Genomic DNA, 21,021 nt, shown 5'->3' on the forward strand with positions numbered 1-21,021 from the left:
TTATTCTCCACTCAGCTTTAGAAAAATCAGAAGATGCACAAGGAGGCTGTGTCACACCAATCTTATTTGCCTGCATCTTTTATCCACTTTCAGCAATAGATTATATTTATCACTCCTCATCAGAACACTGATAATTGCACTTGCCAGCATCAAAAGCACAAAAGAATGTCAGTTTCTGAAAAGGAGAGAATTATAAATTCTTCAATTATGGGCATCTAATCACCACTGCATTTTTAAACCACCACTTTTTAATACAAGATAATATTTAGGAATATCTTCAGCTGATGAAACACAGAAAAACATAACAAAAATCTTCTTAGAGCTGCTTATCATCAAAGAAATTTACTCCATATTAAGTTTGCTGTTCCAATAATGTGTAGTAATTTCATACCAGAAAAAAAGTATTCAAGTATTCACTCTTGTGCTTGTAGATGATCTAAAGCAGAATTTTTGTTTCCTAATCCCAGGTCTTGCAAAAGATCAATTATTTAGCTGAGAAAGTTCATACAGCAAGTCTTTACAGCTGGACAGACAGACAAACCAGACCTCTCCAGGGCAGCTGAGAGGAGAAAATAAAGCAGAAATATTTCAGAAATGAAAAGAGACTTGATGCTGATAGCAGCTACAGCCTGGAAATTCAAGGTATTTGCAGACATCAACAGATCACATCCCACCTCACAAAACCAAACCTATACACTAGGATTTTCTGCAAGCAGTTTAGTATTTTCTCCTATTTAGTGAAGATGTTTATTAGTCTCTTAATAAATGGAGAGTATGAAGTGACTGGAGAGAAGTATCTGACATGTGAACTGTGTTATTATGATTAATGGAGTTCATACAGAAAGGGTTATTTCTGTGGAAAACGTCAGATTGAATAATTACTGGAATTACTCCCAAAGGGCTTTAGAAAATGTTCTGCCCAGTTTCAAGTCACGTTCTTATCACAGTTTGCTTTTGACTAGAGGGTGATCTGTAATTGCAGTTTTAAGTAAAACAAGTACTGTAAGCAATTCATTAAACATTATGAAAAATTACATATTTTTCTAACAATCTTTGAAAGCAGCTTTTACTTTTTACCCCATCTTTAGGCAATACAGCAAAACCAAATCAATAAATAAAATGTCTTTCTTCTGCCTTTTAAACAAAAATAGAGCACTGTCCCTGTTTCCCTGCACCAGATTAGGCATAGAATATCCTAGAATTGATATATTGGAATATTACTGGCAATATTATTAAGATAAGTAGGGAAGAGATGATAGCATTATTTAGTCTCTTGGATTTCTTCAATCTAATCAGTATTTAATGGATACAATGGTGCCAGAGAATCCAGACAGCCAGAGAACACAGCTCAGAAGCCTCTGAATGTGTTTCAGGGAGGAATCCCAAGGTCAGCACTACTTTGCAGTGCTGCAGGTGCCTCCAACAGCTCCACGGTCCTGCAGAGTGAGGGCCAAGGAACAGCAGTACAGATCAAAGGATAAATGCTTTCAGAACAAACTTTCTTTGGGGTGAAGGTAAAGAAGCCAATAACACTCAACATCATCCCACTGGCACTGGGGAAGCTTCTCCCCACGACGTTTTCAGTGTCTTGTGCTGCTCATTGCTCTCATGACCCTCATGGGAACAGCTACAGGTGAGTTCTGCTGACCTGATGTCAGTGCATGGTCCAGGCTCAGCTGCAAAATAGGCTGCAGAAGCCTCATTGTGCAGATACCACACCTGAGAGCACTGAAATACACTGAATTTTTGTCCAACAGTCATTGCCTTGAAGTGTGTTGATTACTATAATCATTGTGGTTAGAGCACCACTCATATGGAGCCAGGCTGGGAGAGCTGGGGGTGCTCAGCCTGGAGAAGAAAAGGCTCCAAACTCACCTTGGAGCCCCTTTACCTAAAGGGCTCCAGGAGAGCTGGAGAGAGATTTTGGACAGGGGTGTGGAGTGCCAGGACAAGGGGAATGCCCACTGCCAGAGGGCAGGCTTAGATGGGATAGTGGGAAGAATAAATCCTTGACAGGCTCTCCAGAGCTGCTCCATCCCTGGAAGTGTCCAAGGCCAGGCTGGACAGGGCTTGGAGCCACCTGGGATAGAGGAAATTGGAATCAGATGATCTCTTTGAGGTGCTTTTCAATGCAAAATGCCTGAGACTTTCTGATCAGGAGACAGCAAAAGATAGTCCATGCTGGGGATTATACAGGGACACAGGAAGAGACAATCCCTGAAATTAAGAACTTGAAACAATGAAACCCAAAAATCAGCAACTCCAGATGTAAGAAGAAACAGGGCACAAAACAAGAAAAAAAAAAAAAAAAAAAAAAGATACAATTAAAAGAAGTGAAGTGAGAGTCTGGACCTGCATCCAGGATTGATTTTTAGCAGGTCTGGCTCTCACTGTTGTGCACTGCTGAATCACCTTTTGTCCCCTACCTGCCATGGCTGCACAACATCCCCAGCCAGCATTCACAGACCACACCAAGCATGAAGGGGGGATCATTCATGACTTCACACCAATGGTTTCCAAGTTTCCATGGTTGCTGCAAGGAACATTACTGATGCAATCATGAAAAGTGGGTGTTTGTCCACAGCCATGTGTGCACCACCCAGCATCCTCTTAAACACATAAACACCTTTTCATAGACAAAGATATCTGAATAATGGGGGGAAAACTACAATATATCTCAAGCCACAAGCATTTTACAGATACTGACCTTTGGTTTTGATTTAGAGGCTCTAACTAATAAAGCCTGGCTCTGCACCAAATCTGAAGAAGAAAATCAAGTACACTCTTGTCAAATCATAATTAATTTGCACTACAAAAAAAAAGAGTAGAACCAAGCCAAGCATTCTTTAAAAATGGTCTCTAGAATTCAAAACACTCTGTAAAATGTCCTGTATCTTGAAAAACAAGATGATATTTTCCTGCCTTTTCAAGCTGATTACGCATCTTTCCACTCATTTAAAATATAAATTGAGTCTTAGGAAACAATAAGCTCTTCATTTTAAAGGAATATTAAAGATTTAAAAGCACAGCAGTAGGAGAGGAATGTGATTATGAAACACAGTTGAAGTGAACCTGAAAGCTTTGGTACTGTTTGCCCCTCAAATCTGCTGTTTCATCTTTAAAAACATTTTTAATGGCAGGGTAAGTTGCATTCATACTACTGTTCAGATTTTGAGAATGTATGTGGCATATTCTCTCCAAAACCTTGGAAAACCCAGGATCTTTGGATATGTTATTGGAATTTGCTATGCCCTTCTATATATTTATTAAGAGTAATGGAGTAACACAAACTTTTGATTACTTTGCATGTTTCTTCCTTCTACAGCATGGAAAGTCTTCAAAATACACTGAAACAAAAGCAAACGAGTCAGGAATACATATTTCAAAGACTGCCTTTGGATCTCACAAAATTAAATTAGCTGTTGAGCAAAGCTGAGTTTCTAAGATTACACATACACCACACACAAACCTCCTCCACCATATAAACTCTTCAGTAATGCCTTGAGTATTTTTAAGTTGGTTTAAAAAAAGAAGGTCAGGTTATTCTCTTTTTTTTTTTTAGAAGGCATGACTATCTTTTGTTATGCCTTTAAATATGTCCTTCTGAGACTCCTGACCCATGATTATTTCTCTTAGACATTACATCAGTTGCAAATAAAACGTAATGAAACCATAAATATTGCAGGTAGTCAACAAACCATCGTCTTCAGGCTTGCAAAAATCACAATGACTTCTCTCTGAAATATGAGTCTTCAACCTGGTTTCTGCATTATTAATTCTGTCTATGAGCTAATGATCCAGAGGCCCTCTAATCTCCCTGTAAGATGCAATACACACACAACCAGGATTTCAATGCACTTCATGCTGAATTTTCCCTTCAGAATATGGATATCATCGAAGCAGGAGGATGAAAACATAAAAATCCTGCCTTCCTTCTCTGCCACAATTCCCCAAGAGGCACATGCAAGTGAGAATGCCACAGCCTGCCAAAGGTGCCATTGCCTGTTCCCTATGGGTGCCCTGCTCAATCCAGCATCTATTTCCATGATTATCTGACCCAGCCTTTGTTGTTCAGGTCTTCAGTAAATCCAGGAGCCACACCTAAGAACATTCCAAAGTACATTATTTACAAATAATGTTTTCCCAAAAGCAGATTTTTTTTTTTTTTCCTGTAGAACAGCCCCTTTGCAAGTAGTGTTAGGGCAAGGGAGAGTGAGTTCAAACTGGAAAAGAGCAGGTTTATGATAAATAAGAAATTGTTCCCTGTGAGGGTGGTGAGGCCCTGGCACAGGTGCCCAGAAAAGCTGTGGCTGCCCCTGGATCCCTGCAAGTGTCCAGGGACAGACTGGACAGGGCTTGGAACAACCTGGACTAGTGGGAAGTGTCCTGGAATGGAAGGAGACGGTGTTTAAGGTCCCTTCCAACTGAAGATATTCTCCAATTTTATGATTCTGTTTTTCTGTGAAGCCAGACCCAATAAAAGTCTTTACTCAATTTCAAAATACCAGCACCAACTTCATAGTTAACCTGTATTTCTAGAAATTATGTATCCACAAAGGCCAGCATGAATTTATTTTTTATTTTCTGATTGTGCTTTAAAATACATTTAGAAACAAGTGCAAGAAATTTATTAAGAACTGGTCTAAGACTGAGAACAGATTTTCTGTTCTGGGAAAATTTTCCAAGTGCAGTTCATCCACTTGTAAAAAGACTTTTGAGAAGACTGCCAGGAACAGCTTTTAACTTGTTCATCCTTGCTTTTAATAATTGATTTCATAAATTCCTCTCAATTCTCCATATGTCCTGCGCTTTGGAAATCTAAGAAGTGTTCACTGCTCCTCAAGTTATGCCACTGGTAAAAAGAATGAAGGGTTTTGCATCAGGAGGGTTTTCCCAATCCACTACCAATGACTTCTCTACCTGGATCCCCCTGGATTCCCAAGCAACAGAAGTTATTCTGGAAAAGGGCACACAATGCTGGTAAAATGACACACATGATGGGTTTAGGGCCATAACCAGTTTGGGTACAGGAGGATATTTTTTTTCACACTCTTAAACAATCCTGCTATTCTGGCACTTCAGTCTGGGTAAATACACCAACAACCAACCAACCATCCAACCAACTGACCAACCCCAGGTGCTGCATCTGGGAGAAGCGACATCCATGGAAGAACCTTTCAGTCTAAACGAGTATCAAAGCACAAATAAAACCATTTAGCACCAGAGTTTATGAAAAATAACCCTCACAGATGAACTAGCAACAGTAGCAGAGGGCACAGTAGATGTATTCAAGAGTGTGGATTAAATGTGGCCCTCTCTGCTTTAAGAGAATTGGAAATTAATTACAGTTCATTTGCTGCTACCTCCAGAAATGCTTGGGAAGGTCTTGAGATAAACCTTTGTGGAGTGTCTAACTTAGCACTTCTGAAAATGAAACAAATTGATTTCCAATCAAATATGACCAACTAAAACCTTCACACTTGCTAATCATTGCACTCCACTCGTGCTTCCTCCATGACTTCCTAAGACATTTTTAGAGATATAAATTAGCAAGGGTTAATCAATACCCAAGGTTGAAATTTTCACTTTTCCCCTAAACCAGGAGTTCCACCAACCTGGTGATGTGACAGTAGCACACCAGCCTTTGCCCAGCCAGGATGTTGCATGATCTTCATGTGTTGATTAATCACAAAAGGATAACTTTACTTCTTGCCTTTTTCCCATTACCCCTGGAGTAATTCAAAATAAGGAACACTGTCAAGAGTTTTGCCATCATGTCCAGAAATCCAAAGGTATTTTCACAGATACTTAAGAGAGTCAGTTATTTTTTAGCTTATTCAAGTAGTGTACCAGCCATGAATGGAGGACAGAATTACTTCATCAAATTCTGGATATGGTGTCCAAAAAACTGACAGTTCTACACATGGGTTCTTCTGACAGTGACTTTCTAGAGCTATGCATGACCACCTGCAGGTGAATGGGGTTGATGTGGATGGAATATCTTCAACAAGACAGAAAAATGTTTATCACCTTGTCAAAAACAGTAAAATCATTTACATAAGAATATCTATGATTTAAAGGTAGCCACAAATCCAGTGTGTCTGTCAGATACTGTAAGAATTTAATGACATCTGGAACCACCAGGACTATTTTGGTCAAAATCTTATTTTTATATCTACTAAAACAGATATGTTATAGAGCTGGACTTCTTATCAGCTGAAATCCTAAATTTTATACAGAAGGGGCAGCCAATAAATGTTCAGGATGACCAAGACAGAAATACAAGAGAAATAACAGATAGAGTTTGCTTTACCTTAGGTCATGTCTTTTTCCCCCTTTTCTGTTTTTAAATATTTCCTTTATACTAAATGCCACGGTTCAGCACACTTGAAAATTAAAGACTACCAAAGATCAAGGTTTGAGTCCCTCCATTCATGAAAGGAAATTAAAATCATCACTAAGAGCAACACTTTTTATTATTCTGATAGAAACCACTCAGAAAATGCCAAAAGGAAGAAGAAGTATTTAATAGGTTGATTTTCTTTTTTGTATTTTGGTGGAGCATTTATTAAAGATGTGTAGATGAAGTGTTGTACATCAGCAGCCACATTCTGATCTCATGCACTCTGTCCCAGCCCCATCTGTACTGGATTGCAAATTAGGGTAAAGGTAAATATCCAGCCACAAACAGTAAAGAAATATCCAAGGGATTAGCAAGAATTAAATGATTCTGAGGCCAACTAAATTATATGAGACATCAAATGGTAGAACTGGATGATCTTGTAGGTCTTTTCCAATTTTGATGGTTCAATGATAAATCAATATTAAAAATTAGTACAGCAGATACATTAAAAGGTGTTTTTCTTTTCCAGCTTGAAAAATTCTGACCATTGCTGCCACTGAATTACCTTTGCCATGACTACAAGAAGGAACTTCCCACCTAAACTCTTGAAAACTTTATTCATGTTGCTCTTCTCTAACCTACTTTATATTGATTTAATCAAGCTCCTTTAAACACATACAAACTTAGTTTGCCATTCTTAAAATGTTTTATAACAGCACATTTAATAAAGCTAATTTAAATCTGCTAATTTATAGAGACTTGCCAGAGGCTTTGAAACTTCAGAAAATGTGTAAACTTAACAGTTTGGCTGTGATAACAGCTCAGACAGTGGAAATTAAGCCCTTTGCATTACAGTCATCTTCAAAGTGGATTTCTGGTTTGATTGCAAAAAGGGTACATTGCAAAAATACAGTAGGACACCAATTTACAAAAGATATTTCAGATGTCCCAGTTCTTGAATTTGGTACTGCTGTGCCTCACCATCATAGCCTCAAAGGTCTCTCATTTTAAGCCTACCTGGATTCTTTTTCACAACCAAATTATAGACAAGAGCAGAGTTTCTTATTCAATAGCCCTCTGTCAGAGCTCTGAGAGAGTGCACTTAGGGCCATTAATTCTGGGTCCCTAATTCTGGTTGTCAGTCTTCCAGCTGCTGTCATATAGGTTTGCTACTGTCTGCTCTAATTCCTGTCTTTGAAAACCAAATGATAATGGATTATATGCCAGAGTGGGAATAGGCACATTGGTTGGGATCCAAGCTGTATCCCAGGTGATAACAAGGAGAAGCAGTGAAAAGAAAAATAAAAAATCAGCTTTTCAGTGATGTATCAGGGAGCTTCATCTCTACTAGAAGTCGTCTTCATACATAGCATTTAAATGGTAACTAAGTGATCCTTATCATCATCTGATTTGCAGAAAATGGTAGCTTTCCTTGCAGATATAATTGAAATTTTCAGAGATACTGCTGCAGACCTCCCCCCAAATTTTTACACAGGAGAGGGCATTAAGGCTTCCCCCATGAAGACTGGTAGGGTTGCAGATTTTTAAGGGACACAACCTCATTGCTTTGAAGCTTTTTTCAGTATCTGCTAAGTTCAAGTCATCCTTTAATTTTTTTCCCCTGCCAATTGCACCAAAATACTCATCAAGGCAATCTGGAATATATTCTTGAATGGGTTTTTTTGGTCTCTCCTGCTTCAATGCTTTTTCTGTCAATTCTGTCACTGCTTTCCTTCCTGCTTTTGTGTACTGAGAAACAGAATTAAGGTGTGCTGCAACCGGTGGACACTTGCATAAACAGCCTGCTTTGAATAAAACAGAACGATCTGGGGAGAGGAAAACTACCCTCAGTTCTCCTGCCCAAATGCTAAAACATAGATGAGGTCCACATACTATTAAAGCATCACATTTTTGCTTTGAGACCACTGAAATGCTGTGAAGAGCAGAAAAATGTAAATAAACTGAACAGGGAACATAAAAGCACATTGATCCCCAGGTTCTGAAACTGCAGTTTAAAAGGTTTATATTTGTAATTTATTTAAGACTGTTTCTGGCAAATCCATTAGTAATGAATCTCCTTCACACATTTTTATTTTTATGCACAAGAGCTTTAAGTTTGCCAGGACTTCTGCAAAGCAACTTTTACTGCATCAGATTACTGCATTCCTTGATCTCTCCCAGCACACACTCACAGCAGCCACACTCAAACAACGTTTAGCTCTGCAACAGACACCTCCAAAAACAAGGTATTTCTTTTAAATCAACACAGCTGTGAAAAGAAAGCAAACACAATGGTTTTGCCCTGTCCCTCCAGCATTTTGCATCCGATGTTCCAGTTAAAATCAGCACGATCCTCTGCAATCCTTGTATCCTAAATCCGTGTGGAACTTCTTCATTGGGTATTGATGCAGAATTGGGAGCTGCCAGCTCCGATTGCTCTCCCCAGCACACGGGCTTGAGACTCTATTTCATAATAGGAAAAGATGGCCAGCGTTTTCCTGACAGAAGTATCATACATTTTTCAGTCAGTAAAAATTACAGAGCTCATTGACAATGCCTCTCCCATAGAGAATGAGGACTGCAAATTACCCAGCAAAGATTTTTTTTTTTTTTTTTTTGTACACGAAAAAAAAACCAGCACAATCTGCAAAACTTATTAACTAATGGGGTTTGAACCCCCTCTTTGCATGCTGCTGACACGCTCACAGCAACCTATGATCATATTCAAAAAGCAGAGTAATCTTTATGCTGCTAGAGCTCTGTGTGCCGTAGCATACACTGCAAAGGAAAAGGTAAAAATAAAAAAAAAAATAAAAAGCCTTTAGGAAAGGCATGTGCTGAACATACAAAATATGCAGGATGAAAAAAGACCAAATGTAATTAAAGCTTATATGAAATGAGACACTCCTATTTGCAGAGCTCTGGCTGCATTTCTATGAGAAAGAATGCACAGAATTTCAAATCATGCTCTATTTAGGCAATGTCAGAAGAAAAAAAAAACACATTTTCCCCCCACACACACACCCCTCAATCCCCCACCCGAAGACCAAAAGGCAAATCTCATCATCGGAATTAGAGAGAAAAAGCAATCCAAAGAGACTGATTTACACATTCCTTCCCAAACCAAGTAATCGAGTCTCTCCCTCTCCCGGCTAATAGCTTATAAATTCAGACTTTAAACAAAAGCATCCGAGAAAAAAAGAGAAAGAATCCTAATTCTCAAGCTTCCTACTTAGCACTGCCTCGCTTTTGATGATTTGTGCTGCTGTGTGTGCGTGCCTGTTTGAGAAATGGCGAGATAGGCTTAAAGTATTTTCCATTTCATCAAAGAGCATATATTACTTTCCTGGTTCGCTGCGATGTTGGTTTTATGCCCACCCCTTTTCAATCTGCCCATGTCTGAGATGCACAGTGCAGGCGTACAATCATGAGCAGCTTACGACACTCAGTGAACACTGGGTGCCTCTGCATGCTCTAGCAACATACTGCTCAGCTGAAGGGAAGGGATTCTTGCTGTCTCTCTCTGCTCTAAGCATCACCTAACAAGCAAAGCGAACAAAGAATGGGAAATAAAGCGACCCTTAGCCGGTCAGTGAATGAAGGGTAACCTCTCTCTGGAGTAAAGGTGGTGCCGGTCCATGGTCGTTGCAAATGATGGACATTAAACAGATTGACAAATCCCGTGGAGTCGTTAGTAAAGAGTTTGGAGTTTTTTTCACGCCACAGTGTTAACTGCAGAGGAAAGGACAGAGGGAGAAGGAGAAGATCAAGCTCATGTACATAGTTCTGAAACTTGCAGGTCCTAGGAGGCAGCTCAAAGCTAGCTGGACAAGCCTTTCGCTCGTTGAGCAGAAGCGAAGTGAGACATTGTGAGCTTGCCAGCCTTGCACAACATTGAAAGGGACTGAATTTGTAGCACAGAGGGGTCTTTTTTAGCTCTGCATATAATTAGTCCAAACACAAAGGAAGCAACTGAATGGAGGTTGTCACTCTCTGGAAAAGGGTGGGTAAGACACTTTTTAATTAAATTCTTTCATGAAGAAAGATTTTTTTTTTTTCCTTTGCTGCAGCATTTAACATGAACAAAATCACTATCATTTTACCTTTGAATGTCTGTGAACTTTAATGCTGCACAGCTCCTGCATGCTGTAAAGTGAAATATTTGCCTCTGTGTTTGCTCTGTTTGCTGTTTTGCTTTGGTTTTCGGGCTTTGTTTCGTTGGTTTGCCTTTTTTTATTTTTTTTTTTTCTCTCCCTTAAATAAAATATGATGTAGAATTTGAAAAGATTCAATGGACATTCTCAAGCATATTCGGAAATATTCTTGCTAATGGATTTCCTTCTTATTGGTCTCTGTTTAAACTGGCTGCTGAGGAAGCCCCCGGGGTTGATATTGTGTACGCTGGGTATCTTTTCTAAAATGCTTCCAGCTGTGAATAGTGGGTGTCCACAGCTCTGTCGGTGTGAGGGCAGGCTTTTGTACTGTGAATCACTGAATCTCACAGAGATGCCTCGCAACCTGTCGGGCATGATGGGCTTGTCTCTGCGGTACAACAGCCTTTCAGAGCTGCATGATGGACAGTTCACAGGGTTAATGCAGCTCACGTGGCTCTATCTGGATCACAATCACATTTGCTCAGTGGAGGGGAATGCCTTTCAAAAATTGCGGCGAGTTAAAGAGCTCACCCTGAGTTCCAACAAAATAACCCAACTGCCCAACACCACTTTCCGCCCCATGCCAAACTTGCGCAGTGTGGATTTATCGTACAACAACCTACAGTCTCTGGAGCCTGACCTGTTCCACGGGCTGAGAAAACTGACAACTTTGCACATGCGGTCCAACGCCATCAAGTTCGTGCCAGTGAGAATTTTTCAGGACTGTCGCAGCCTGAAGTTTCTAGACATAGGATACAATCAGTTAAAGAGCCTGGCTCGAAACTCTTTCGCAGGCTTGTTCAAACTCACTGAGCTGCACCTCGAGCACAATGACTTGGTGAAAGTGAATTTAGCCCATTTTCCCAGGCTCATCTCCCTGCACTCCCTCTGCTTGCGAAGGAATAAAGTTACCATCGTAGTAAACACTTTGGACTGGATATGGCAACTCGAAAAGATGGATCTCTCCGGCAACGAAATCGAATACATCGAACCTCACGTTTTCGAAAGTGTACCTCATCTCAAATCCCTGCAGCTGGACTCCAACCGGCTGACCTACATCGACTCCCGAGTCCTGGACTCCTGGAAGTCCCTGACGAGCATCAGCCTGTCCGCCAACGCCTGGGACTGCAGCCGGAACGTCTGCGCCCTGGCCTCCTGGCTGAGCAACTTCCAGGGTCGCTACGACAGCAACCTGCTGTGTGCCACCCCCGAGTACGCCCAGGGAGAGGATGTTTTGGATGCTGTCTACGCCTTTCACTTGTGCGAGGACGACGCCGACCCCACGAGCGTCAACACCTTCTCGCCGGTGGCCAACAACAGCGAGCAGACGCCGGGCTACGGCTCGGCCACCGCCACCTACGACGCGCCCGACGGCGACGAGGACCGGACCACGTACGCCGTCACCATCACCATGCCCGGCGAGAACTCCGAGAACGCCGTGCAGATCCACAAGGTGGTGACGGGCACCATGGCGCTGATTTTTTCCTTCCTCATCGTGGTTTTGGTGTTGTACGTCTCCTGGAAGTGCTTCCCGGCCGGCTTAAGGCAACTAAGACAGTGCTTTGTCACACAGCGCAGGAAGCAGAAGCAGAAACAGACCATGCACCAAATGGCTGCCATGTCAGCCCAGGAGTATTATGTTGATTACAAACCCAACCACATTGAGGGAGCCCTGGTGATCATTAATGAGTACGGATCTTGCTCCTGTCACCAGCAGCCAGCGAGGGAATGCGAGGTGTGATTTTCCTTTGGGATTTAAACAGTGTGCAACCAAATAACAGCGTGCAGGCAGACAGTGGCACGGGGTGGGGGGGGGTGCTGGGCTTTGCTGGTGATTTCTGACGTGCACCCCTGCCCAAATTGTTTAAGAGGGGCTGTCCGAGAGACTTGATATTTTAGCTTTATCGTGTCTTAAAAAACCTTCAGGACAGCCAATCTTAAGGTTTCATATGCTAATACTCCCTTTGAAGATCTGTCAATATTCAGGAATCTGAGAGTGTAAAAAAGGTACCAATTATTGATCTTTTGTAAACTAAGAAAACTGTTTAAAATAAAAAAAAAAAAAAAAATAGCATTTACAGTTTTTACAGACTGGTTCCCTGTATACAAAATGCAACAGTTTAACCTCTCTCTCTTCATGCTGAGTGTTGAAAAGTCAAGGAGCAAAGAAGCCACGTAAAATAGAAAGCTTAAAATTACCCAGGTGGCTTCCCATTGTAATTAGCACACATTCACCTACATCATGTTGCTGAAGATATGAAGCATGACACTGGAATTCTATTTTTGTTAATGTGCTACCTGTAACTGGACATCAGTACAACAAGGAGCCAGGGCACCTCAGAAAGGCTGAAGTTTTAATTGTGTCCCTAGGGCTGAATTTCTGAGGATTTTAAAGTCCAGCTCACTTGTTGGTTGCTGTAAGATCTATAAAAGCTGCATTATAACCCCTAAAAGTATTTTGTATCAAAAATGATCAGATTGCAAAGATTCACTTAAAAAAAAACAACCAACAAAACCCAAACAAGTGAAACACTGCCAAAATGTGCTCATCAGAATTTTCTTTAATATATATAGATATATTTTCAAAAGTGCTAAATTTAAGGGCTTTTACTTGCATTTCCCACTTTATGCTTGTTTTGAGCTATGCCAAGAGCAAAGATCCCCTTGTTTTGTGCCCTGTGGTGCCATGGTGAATGGAGAAGAGCAAAAGCAATTATTTGGGTCTCAGTGGTGAAACTCAAAAGCAAAACCAGTGTCAAGGTAGGACAGAGAGTTTTCAGTGCACCCTTCTGGGTCCTGTAGCAAAGTGCTGGCAAAGCCCAGCTCGTGTCCCTCCCTTTCAGCACCAGCCTTCACTAACAAAAAAAAACAACCCCAAAAGCTCTGCAGAGGCTGGAGGCAGATGCACCCTCCCTACTAAGGACTGAAAAATGGCATTGATGGATATGAGCAGTGATTTCATGGTGTAGAATCCCCCAGCTGTTTTATCTGACTGCCCTTAAATAAAGGCTTCCTTTCCTTGTATTTTGGATTTTTCATTCCAGAATGTGAACAAGCAACCGATTGATCTTTTCAGCAGCTCCTCTCCCAGTAATTGACGATGAGGGACTTTTATAATATCAGGCAGAGCATCTTGAAATTTTCTTCCTACAGCATTACATGCGAATAAAATGTTATGGATAATGAACTGGGTGACATTTCTACGCTTTGTACATGTTTCTCTATCCTCAGGTTACTACCAAGAGAGGAAGAATTCCAAAATCTTACATATATTTTAATGCAGCACAGTTTTTTTTCCCTTTTTCATTGCATTACAGTGCTACCTACTCTTACAAGGTACAGCAGGCTTATAAAGCAGAAAGCAGGCACAGAAGAAATAATTTGTTTTCTTGCATATCAGGTTTTAGCCATTAATTTTAAATGTCAAGAGTGAATTTTATATTTTTTTCTGACTTAAACTATTTTTAAGGAGTCAGAACTTATTTTCCTCTATTTTATACGTCTCATACTATGTATTATAAAACATGAAAATAGCCTCTTAATCAAAATTTTTACTCATTGAGACTATAATGTCAACTGTGAAAGCAATGATATTATGTACTGGGAGAGGACAGTTTCACAGAAAATTTAATGAAAATCAACTGCTTTTTTTTTTTTTCCAAAAGCCACTGCAAATTCACCCACAGCTTTCAAACAAACAAGCACTGTTAAACCCAGGCTTTTCTCTCTTTAAACAAATGCACATTTCTCTCTCTGTGCCTCAAGCCCACAAGGGCCAGATCCATCCTGAAACTCCCAAGTGACCTGAGGGGTTGAGTGTCCATGTACAAACCCAACAGGAGGGGCAGAGGGAAGGTACAGAGCCCCTCAGCTCTTTGGGCTCCTGACCATGTTGGAAGCAAAAGTACTTTATGCCATGCTAACTGAGCTATATTTATTTTCCCCATTAAACCCTTCTCTGAAATCAATAGAGAATTTAACTGTGAAAAATTGGCTCTCTAACTTTGGGCTGGGCTATGTGCTCCCCAAGCCCCCAGGCAGCACTTGGTTACAGCCACTTGCCAGGAAGCTTCCAAAATCAACCAAGGTTGTTAAAATACTGTCTGCATATGGTAAAATGGAAAATGAACTGGCTTTATTTTGTTAATGACCAAAATGAAATATGAACTGGCTTTATTTTGATAATGAGCCCCTTTTGCTGTCAGGAAATGTGTTGGTGCAGTCATGGATTTTCCCCTGTGAACCTGAGACAAGCTTGATACCAACAAACAATCATCCTGTGGTTGTATTTTGGTGTATTTTTAGCATTTTTGTGGGTTGTATTTGAAACACACGAGTGACTGCACCCCTCTGGAGTTATCCCTGCTGTTTATTGGTGTTAGCAACCTCCAGCTACGTTTGCAGAGACGTGAGCAGTTCTGCCTTTGGAATTTATTCACCTCTGTGCTCCTTGCATCTGACAGCCCCAGTAAACTGAACAGAGCATTTTTCTTTGAAGGTGCAGTGACTTCTTGAGTGAGAGCTGATTTGGGGTTTGCCTGTTGCCACGTCTCCTGGAGAGAGGTGATGCCCACCAATGACTTGCCACCCTGAGCAGGATGATGGATGGATCCCTCCATGGAGAGCACAGCACTTATTAAAGGATGTATTTCAAAATCCTCATGCAGAAATCTTTTCTAAGGGTAATCCCTTCCAGAGACAACCTCCTGGTGATCCCCAGAGCATTTCTGGAGATCTTGACACCCTCTGAATATTTATTGGAGAAAAGAGGGTGCCACTGCTGTTACATGGCATGAAGGCACTCCACAGGGTGCCCACATCCAGGCTGAAAGTTTACATGAAATATATGTGGGTAATAAAGAAATAAAAGAGCCTGTATGTCATTTCAATCCAGCTATTGCAAATCCAGTTATTCATCCTGCTCCAGGCTACTTGCATTGGTGTATATGGGAGTTATTATATTTGTACTACATTTAGAGCAACTGCAGGGACAAATTTTCCCTAATTCTTTCTTCCAAATTTCATGTTCAACAACTGCCCAGAGATAAGTTATTCACTCTCTTTTGATGCCCTTATTCTGGCCTACTAAATGGCTGCAAAATCAAAAAGAAGAAAAAAAGAAAAAAAAATATGCTTTTGGGGTGAGTTGTGAACAGTGCTTTATCCATGAAATGCTTGGGGAATATCAAAGGAAGGGAAATACTTTAAATATTCCCATTTTGATGTTCCACTTAATAGGACTAATCTCCCTTTTATAATTAGGCAATTAACATTATTTTTTTATATTTAACTGTCTTTTTGCACTCAAGACAGGGTGTAAGGCAAGCAAAAGCACTACCTTTCCTGAAGCTGGTTAACAGTACCAGTGTTACAGATCTCTAATATGCATTCTCTTGCTGCTAACATCAATACCCACTCTCAGTGCACCCAGTGCTGAAGGAACTGTTGCTGTGTATGCTTTGAATGTATATAAGGGATGATTTATTTTCCTTTCTGCCTCTTTTTTTCCTTCCTTTCTGTACTAGTTTAAAAAAAAAATGGTATGAAACCACAGAATCAATGCTAATGTACCACATTCTGTTTCTGGCCTGGAAATATAAAATACAAAGAAATTCTGTTAAAGCTGCCAATTCCCTCCTTTGCCATGTCTGGGTGCTGCAGGGGGTGAGCCCAAGGGATGACCCATTCCTTGTGGTCACAGCAAGGATGCTCTGTGCCAGGCTGACACATCCCCCTGCACACCTGTGCCACAGGAAGACCATGAGCCATCCCTAAGGATATTTTTGTATGCTTTAATATATTCTGTATGTTTTCATGGCTAAGGCATTGAGAGGTAGTTGAAACAAGTCTATTTGATCATTTTCTTCAGCTCTGATAAAAAAGGAAAAAAAAACAACCCTAATTTGCTTTTGAGATGGACTACATTTGTTCCTTGTGTGAGTCTCATTCTGCATTAACAGCAAAAGGACTCTGAGTCCCCCTTCCTCCCCCCTCCAGCTTCTACAGTGGTATTCAGAATGGCAAAAAGGGAGTGTTTAATGAGGAAGCTCATTTCTAGTGCTATCATAATAATAATAGCAGTGATAATAATGAAATTAAGAGGAGACAAAAGATAAGAGGAAAGACTGGAGTAACAGCGACCAAATCAGGGTGTTACTGGATTCCCCTGCCTTTCCCTTTTGTAAAGATGGTTAACCTAAAGAAGTAGCACAGATGAAAAACCAAGACTGAGGGTGGGTGGAGAAAGCAGTTTTAAAAACTGTGCAAGCAGGGATGAAACAGCTTCTGCAAAGGAGGGTAGAACACTAAATAGCTCCATTCAGCAGCAGAGAGAAAAGGAAGGGGTGAAGGGACGGGATGAAAGGGAAGATGAGAGCTGGTGAGAAGGCAAGGGGGGCACTGTGCACACATGGGAAATGAGATTGCTCCCTGCCTTCCCCTCCCACGTTGGGGCTGTGGCAAGGACAGCAGCAGGGATTTCAGGAAGATGGCAGCATCTCTCTGTGCCCCTGCCTTTCCCAGCAGGGAGGGAGGGAGGTGCAGCCGGACACGCTTCCCCAGACACACGTGCCTGCAGCCCCGTCATTTCCTCTGCCACATCCCTGTCCCTGGCAGCACAGTGTGCCCCTCATCCATCACTCTGCAGTTCATCACAGGCTTGCTAGAAAATAGGACTTTTCTACCTTTTTTTTTTTTTTTTTTTTTTTTTAAAGAAACCCTTTTCTAGGGGAATGGGTGATCTTGAGCTACTCTGGATTCTCTTGCTAATTATGTCTACACTCACAGTCAGCTTTCTCATTCACAGCTCTAATGACAAACAGATCTGAGATATTTTTTGCTGTGTTCAATTTACCATTAGGCACCAAGGTTATACTTTTCCTTGACCTGCTCAACCCAGTCTAATATTAACAAATTGAGCATTTATGTGGGTTCCTTTCCAAGCATGAAGTTGATTAGGAATTTAGGAAATGCTGGTGATTTAAAGATTAACCTTTCATGTAATTACTGACATAAACCAGAGCTATTAAGGTATTAGAAACAACTATTCAGAGCATATTCTACATTAAAAAACAAATCACATTTAGAACCATGCGAAAGACTATCCATACCAGCCAAATTTTTTTATTTTTTTTTTTAAACAGCAGAAGAAAAACCTGGTGAAAGGAAAGGAGTAAGCACAGCCTACCTCTAAAGTTATGGGGAGGAAAGCAAAGCTATAAAAATAATACAGAAACCAAGCAACAGTCTTCTGCTGGCAAGACACAGCTTGTAATTGGGTGGGTGGCTGTGAAGAGCTGAGATGAATGCTGCAGAGCACTGTAATTTTATTGCACCCTGTCTGCTCTAAAGTGAACATATTTGCAATGAAATCTGTATTTCTGTGAGAACAGGGCATTGGTTTTTTAGGTTATTTTATTTGGTTTTGTAGGGTTTTGGTTTTTTTTATAAAGATCACGTCACTTGTTGGCATCCAGGCACGATTCTTGAGGCTTTAAAGCAATTACTGTTCTTACTGGCCTTTGCTGGGGTGATAGCTGGGGGAGACAGTCAAAGGGAAGAGGCTGCACTGAAAGGAGTTTGAGCTCCAAGTCCCAGATTTGCATCACAAGAGAAAAAATTCAGTTGAAAATAAACATCAGCTTTTTACCTTTTCCTCCATCTCTCCTCTTCCTTAAAAGCCCAAAAATGCACATGGCTGATACAAATCAGAGATAGGTGGCAGTGGCTGAAGGATTAATACTATGTGCATCTGTGCTTGGCAAACAGCACCTACAATTCTGCTAAGGCACTTTTATTTTAAATCATTTGCCTGCTCTCATGTTCTTCACATCCTCACCATACACACTAACTACTGCCAGGAAGATGTCTTTCAGCACGGGTGCTATGGGAACATGACCAATTCCCTTCAATTTCTGAGCTAACAAAGACCAAATCCGAGATTTCAAAGGCAATAGGTAAGTAGAACAATCTACTTCATCACTGAATTATCACTTTTAGCACAGCAGATTTCTCTGACTGGTGTGATTAAACACTAAGCCCAGTTATTCATTTATTACCAATTTTAATCTGGCCCTTTTTGCTGATGTGCCTTTCTCCTAACAGCAAAACAGAGCATGACACCAGAGAGAGGGTTGAAAGTTGTATTTTTGGTAAAATTTAAGATTTTAAAAATATGCATAGACACATCACATTATGATTTAAGGGCTGATCCAATGAAAAAAATGCAGCATATGTAAGCAGATCTTCCTGTAGCAGCACACCTCTGTACCCTAGTGGTTACAGTCAGGTATGAGCAAATATTCTCTGAGAGCTGGGGGACTCAAACTGAAAACAGGTTTCTGAATACCTTTCAGAATATATATTTTCCCTCTAATTTTTAACCCCTCTTACCCATTCTCACATTTCTCATTCCCAGAGCCTTGCAGGCAGGGTGAATCAAAAAACAGGAGGGAGAGGAGGAAGAGGAGAGCCCTGAAAATCCTAAAATAAGCTACAAGAACAGTCCACAGCTATTGAATTCCTAAGGTTTTGAGTCTTTTCACAACTGTCAGCCCTTTGAAGCAACTGCTATCAACCCTCTTTGCAGGATGAGAGGTAAAGTGAGCTCCCAGGAGTAAACCTGGATCTGTCTCTGTGGTCCAGTGCCTCCCTGACAGCCTGGCTTGCTTAGAGAGCCTGGTAAATATTAAAAAACGTTAATAATAATGAGATAAACAATCTAGGGATTTTTTCCCCATCCCCCCTTTTTTTTTTTTTTTTTTTTTTTTAATTGGCTCCCTCATAAAGCTTATCTTGACAGAAAATTTACTTCTCTGATCCACGTTATTTCCCAATGCAATTTTTTTCTGCAGCAAACAGAAATTTGTGGCTGCTGCTCAAAGGTTTGCAATCCTCATGCTAAAGAGGCCACTGGATGTCAAATGTTTACCTTAATTCCACGTAAATGTCACTCCATATTGGACATTTTGTGTTTCTTTACCAGCAAACTCCACCTTCACAAACCTTTCCCTTGCACCATAACTCCCTTTCCAAACAGCCCAGAACCTGCTGTTCCTGTCAGATCAAATTCCCAAATAACAACTGCATGCCATGAATTTATTATGTAATTGCTGTAGTCTAATAAATTGGATGTGCATCCTATGGCTTGAAAGATGAAAAAATCATGGGGACAGAGAACAAGCAGAGGAATGCAGCTGACAGTCTCCCTCTGGGGAAACCCACAAAACAAAAGCACTGCACTGGGACAGTGCTTGAGGAAGGTGGAGGGCACAGAGCACCAGCTGAAAAAAAATAAAGAGATTACATGGGATAGAGGAAATCACTGACAAAAACTAGAGGGGGAACTTGTAAAGGGGACAGTGCCCATAACAGATAAATCAGAAAGAAATTTAGATGATGACCAGCACAGCTGATCCTCTCCAGGGGATAACAAAGCTCTGTGTGATTTTTGATGACAAAATGAGCCTATGTAAACCTGGATCTGCAGTGGGAAACAGAAATCCACAAAGTCCCAGGGAGCTGAACCCTGGGCTTATTTCTCTGTCCATCTTGGCTTTGTCATGATTGGCCTTTTGGTCATTTTGGTTTTTTTTTAATTTGCTTTTTTATTGCTGTCATGCACAGAACCCATGGAGATTGTGCTTTTGCTTCATGAGAGTATGCTAAACCAAAAGTTGTTGTCTTGATGGGTGGCACTTCTAGACTGAAGCAAACCTTCTTATATTGCTTTGTATTTGTATTTCTCTGATTCTAGCAACTTTTGGAATTACATTACATTCTAGCTGCAGAACGAAGCACTTCCCAAAAAGTTCCCTGAGTAGTTTTATGAAGTTATACTGAGTACCTTTCTTAATAAGAAAAGTTGAAAACAGTTTTTTTGCCCCCTGTGGTTCTCTTTTCCCACCATGTAGGATACTCCAGCCCCAATCTGTCAGTTTTCATTAGCACAGGAGTCAAGCTATGGCTATTAATGAAAACCCTTAATGAGGAGTTGGTGAGTAAGTCCTGGAAAATCAAACTTGAAACAAACAGGCTAAAATCTGTGTCAGATCTAGTCTTTGTAGGTACTAGCAACTGGGAAATGATGGACTGTATAAAGCACTAGGGAATTTAAAACAACAGATCAGATTTGGACTTTTGAAGAGCTTTTGACAAGATATTCAGTTTCCCATAAATAAGACAAGCTCCATTGTCATAGGAAACTAGGTAGGAACTCAGAAATACAGCAGCCTTTTATTCATACAGGGAAAAAAGGGAGCACAGTGTGGTCCCAGGGCAGGGACTGCTGAATCATCTCAGCTATGATCAGGAAATAGATGACATTTTTCAAATGACAGATTATTTATATTGTGAAAAATAATGAAAATCATGTGGATGTGCAAAGGGACTTCCAAAGGCTGAAGCTTATATAAGCTTTGATGGATGAAAATCTGAATTGTCAAATACAAAGCAAAAGACAAGATATAAAGGAAACTGTTCATCCATGCCTGGGTGATGTAAGTTACAGGCAACAATTGGATGACT

The 21,021-nt window shown here is 40.7% G+C and overlaps 2 protein-coding genes across 3 annotated transcripts in view; one reads left to right on the top strand and one right to left on the bottom strand.

Annotated features, from left to right (window-relative positions):
* Nucleotides 1–21,021, bottom strand: part of CTNNA2 (catenin alpha 2) — a 446,082-nt gene that overhangs the window by 137,326 nt on the left and 287,735 nt on the right. The window lies entirely within an intron of this gene.
* LRRTM1 (leucine rich repeat transmembrane neuronal 1) lies at nucleotides 9,797–15,741 on the top strand. The gene is made up of 2 exons (XM_056490100.1): nucleotides 9,797–10,346; nucleotides 10,619–15,741. Exons 1-2 carry the CDS (start codon nucleotides 10,320–10,322, stop codon nucleotides 12,236–12,238), a joined length of 1,647 nt encoding a protein of 548 aa, XP_056346075.1. The 5' UTR covers nucleotides 9,797–10,319; the 3' UTR covers nucleotides 12,239–15,741.

The sequence above is a fragment of the Oenanthe melanoleuca genome, chromosome 4 (genome assembly GCF_029582105.1).
Source record: "Oenanthe melanoleuca isolate GR-GAL-2019-014 chromosome 4, OMel1.0, whole genome shotgun sequence".
Classification (NCBI taxonomy): Eukaryota; Metazoa; Chordata; class Aves; order Passeriformes; family Muscicapidae; genus Oenanthe; species Oenanthe melanoleuca.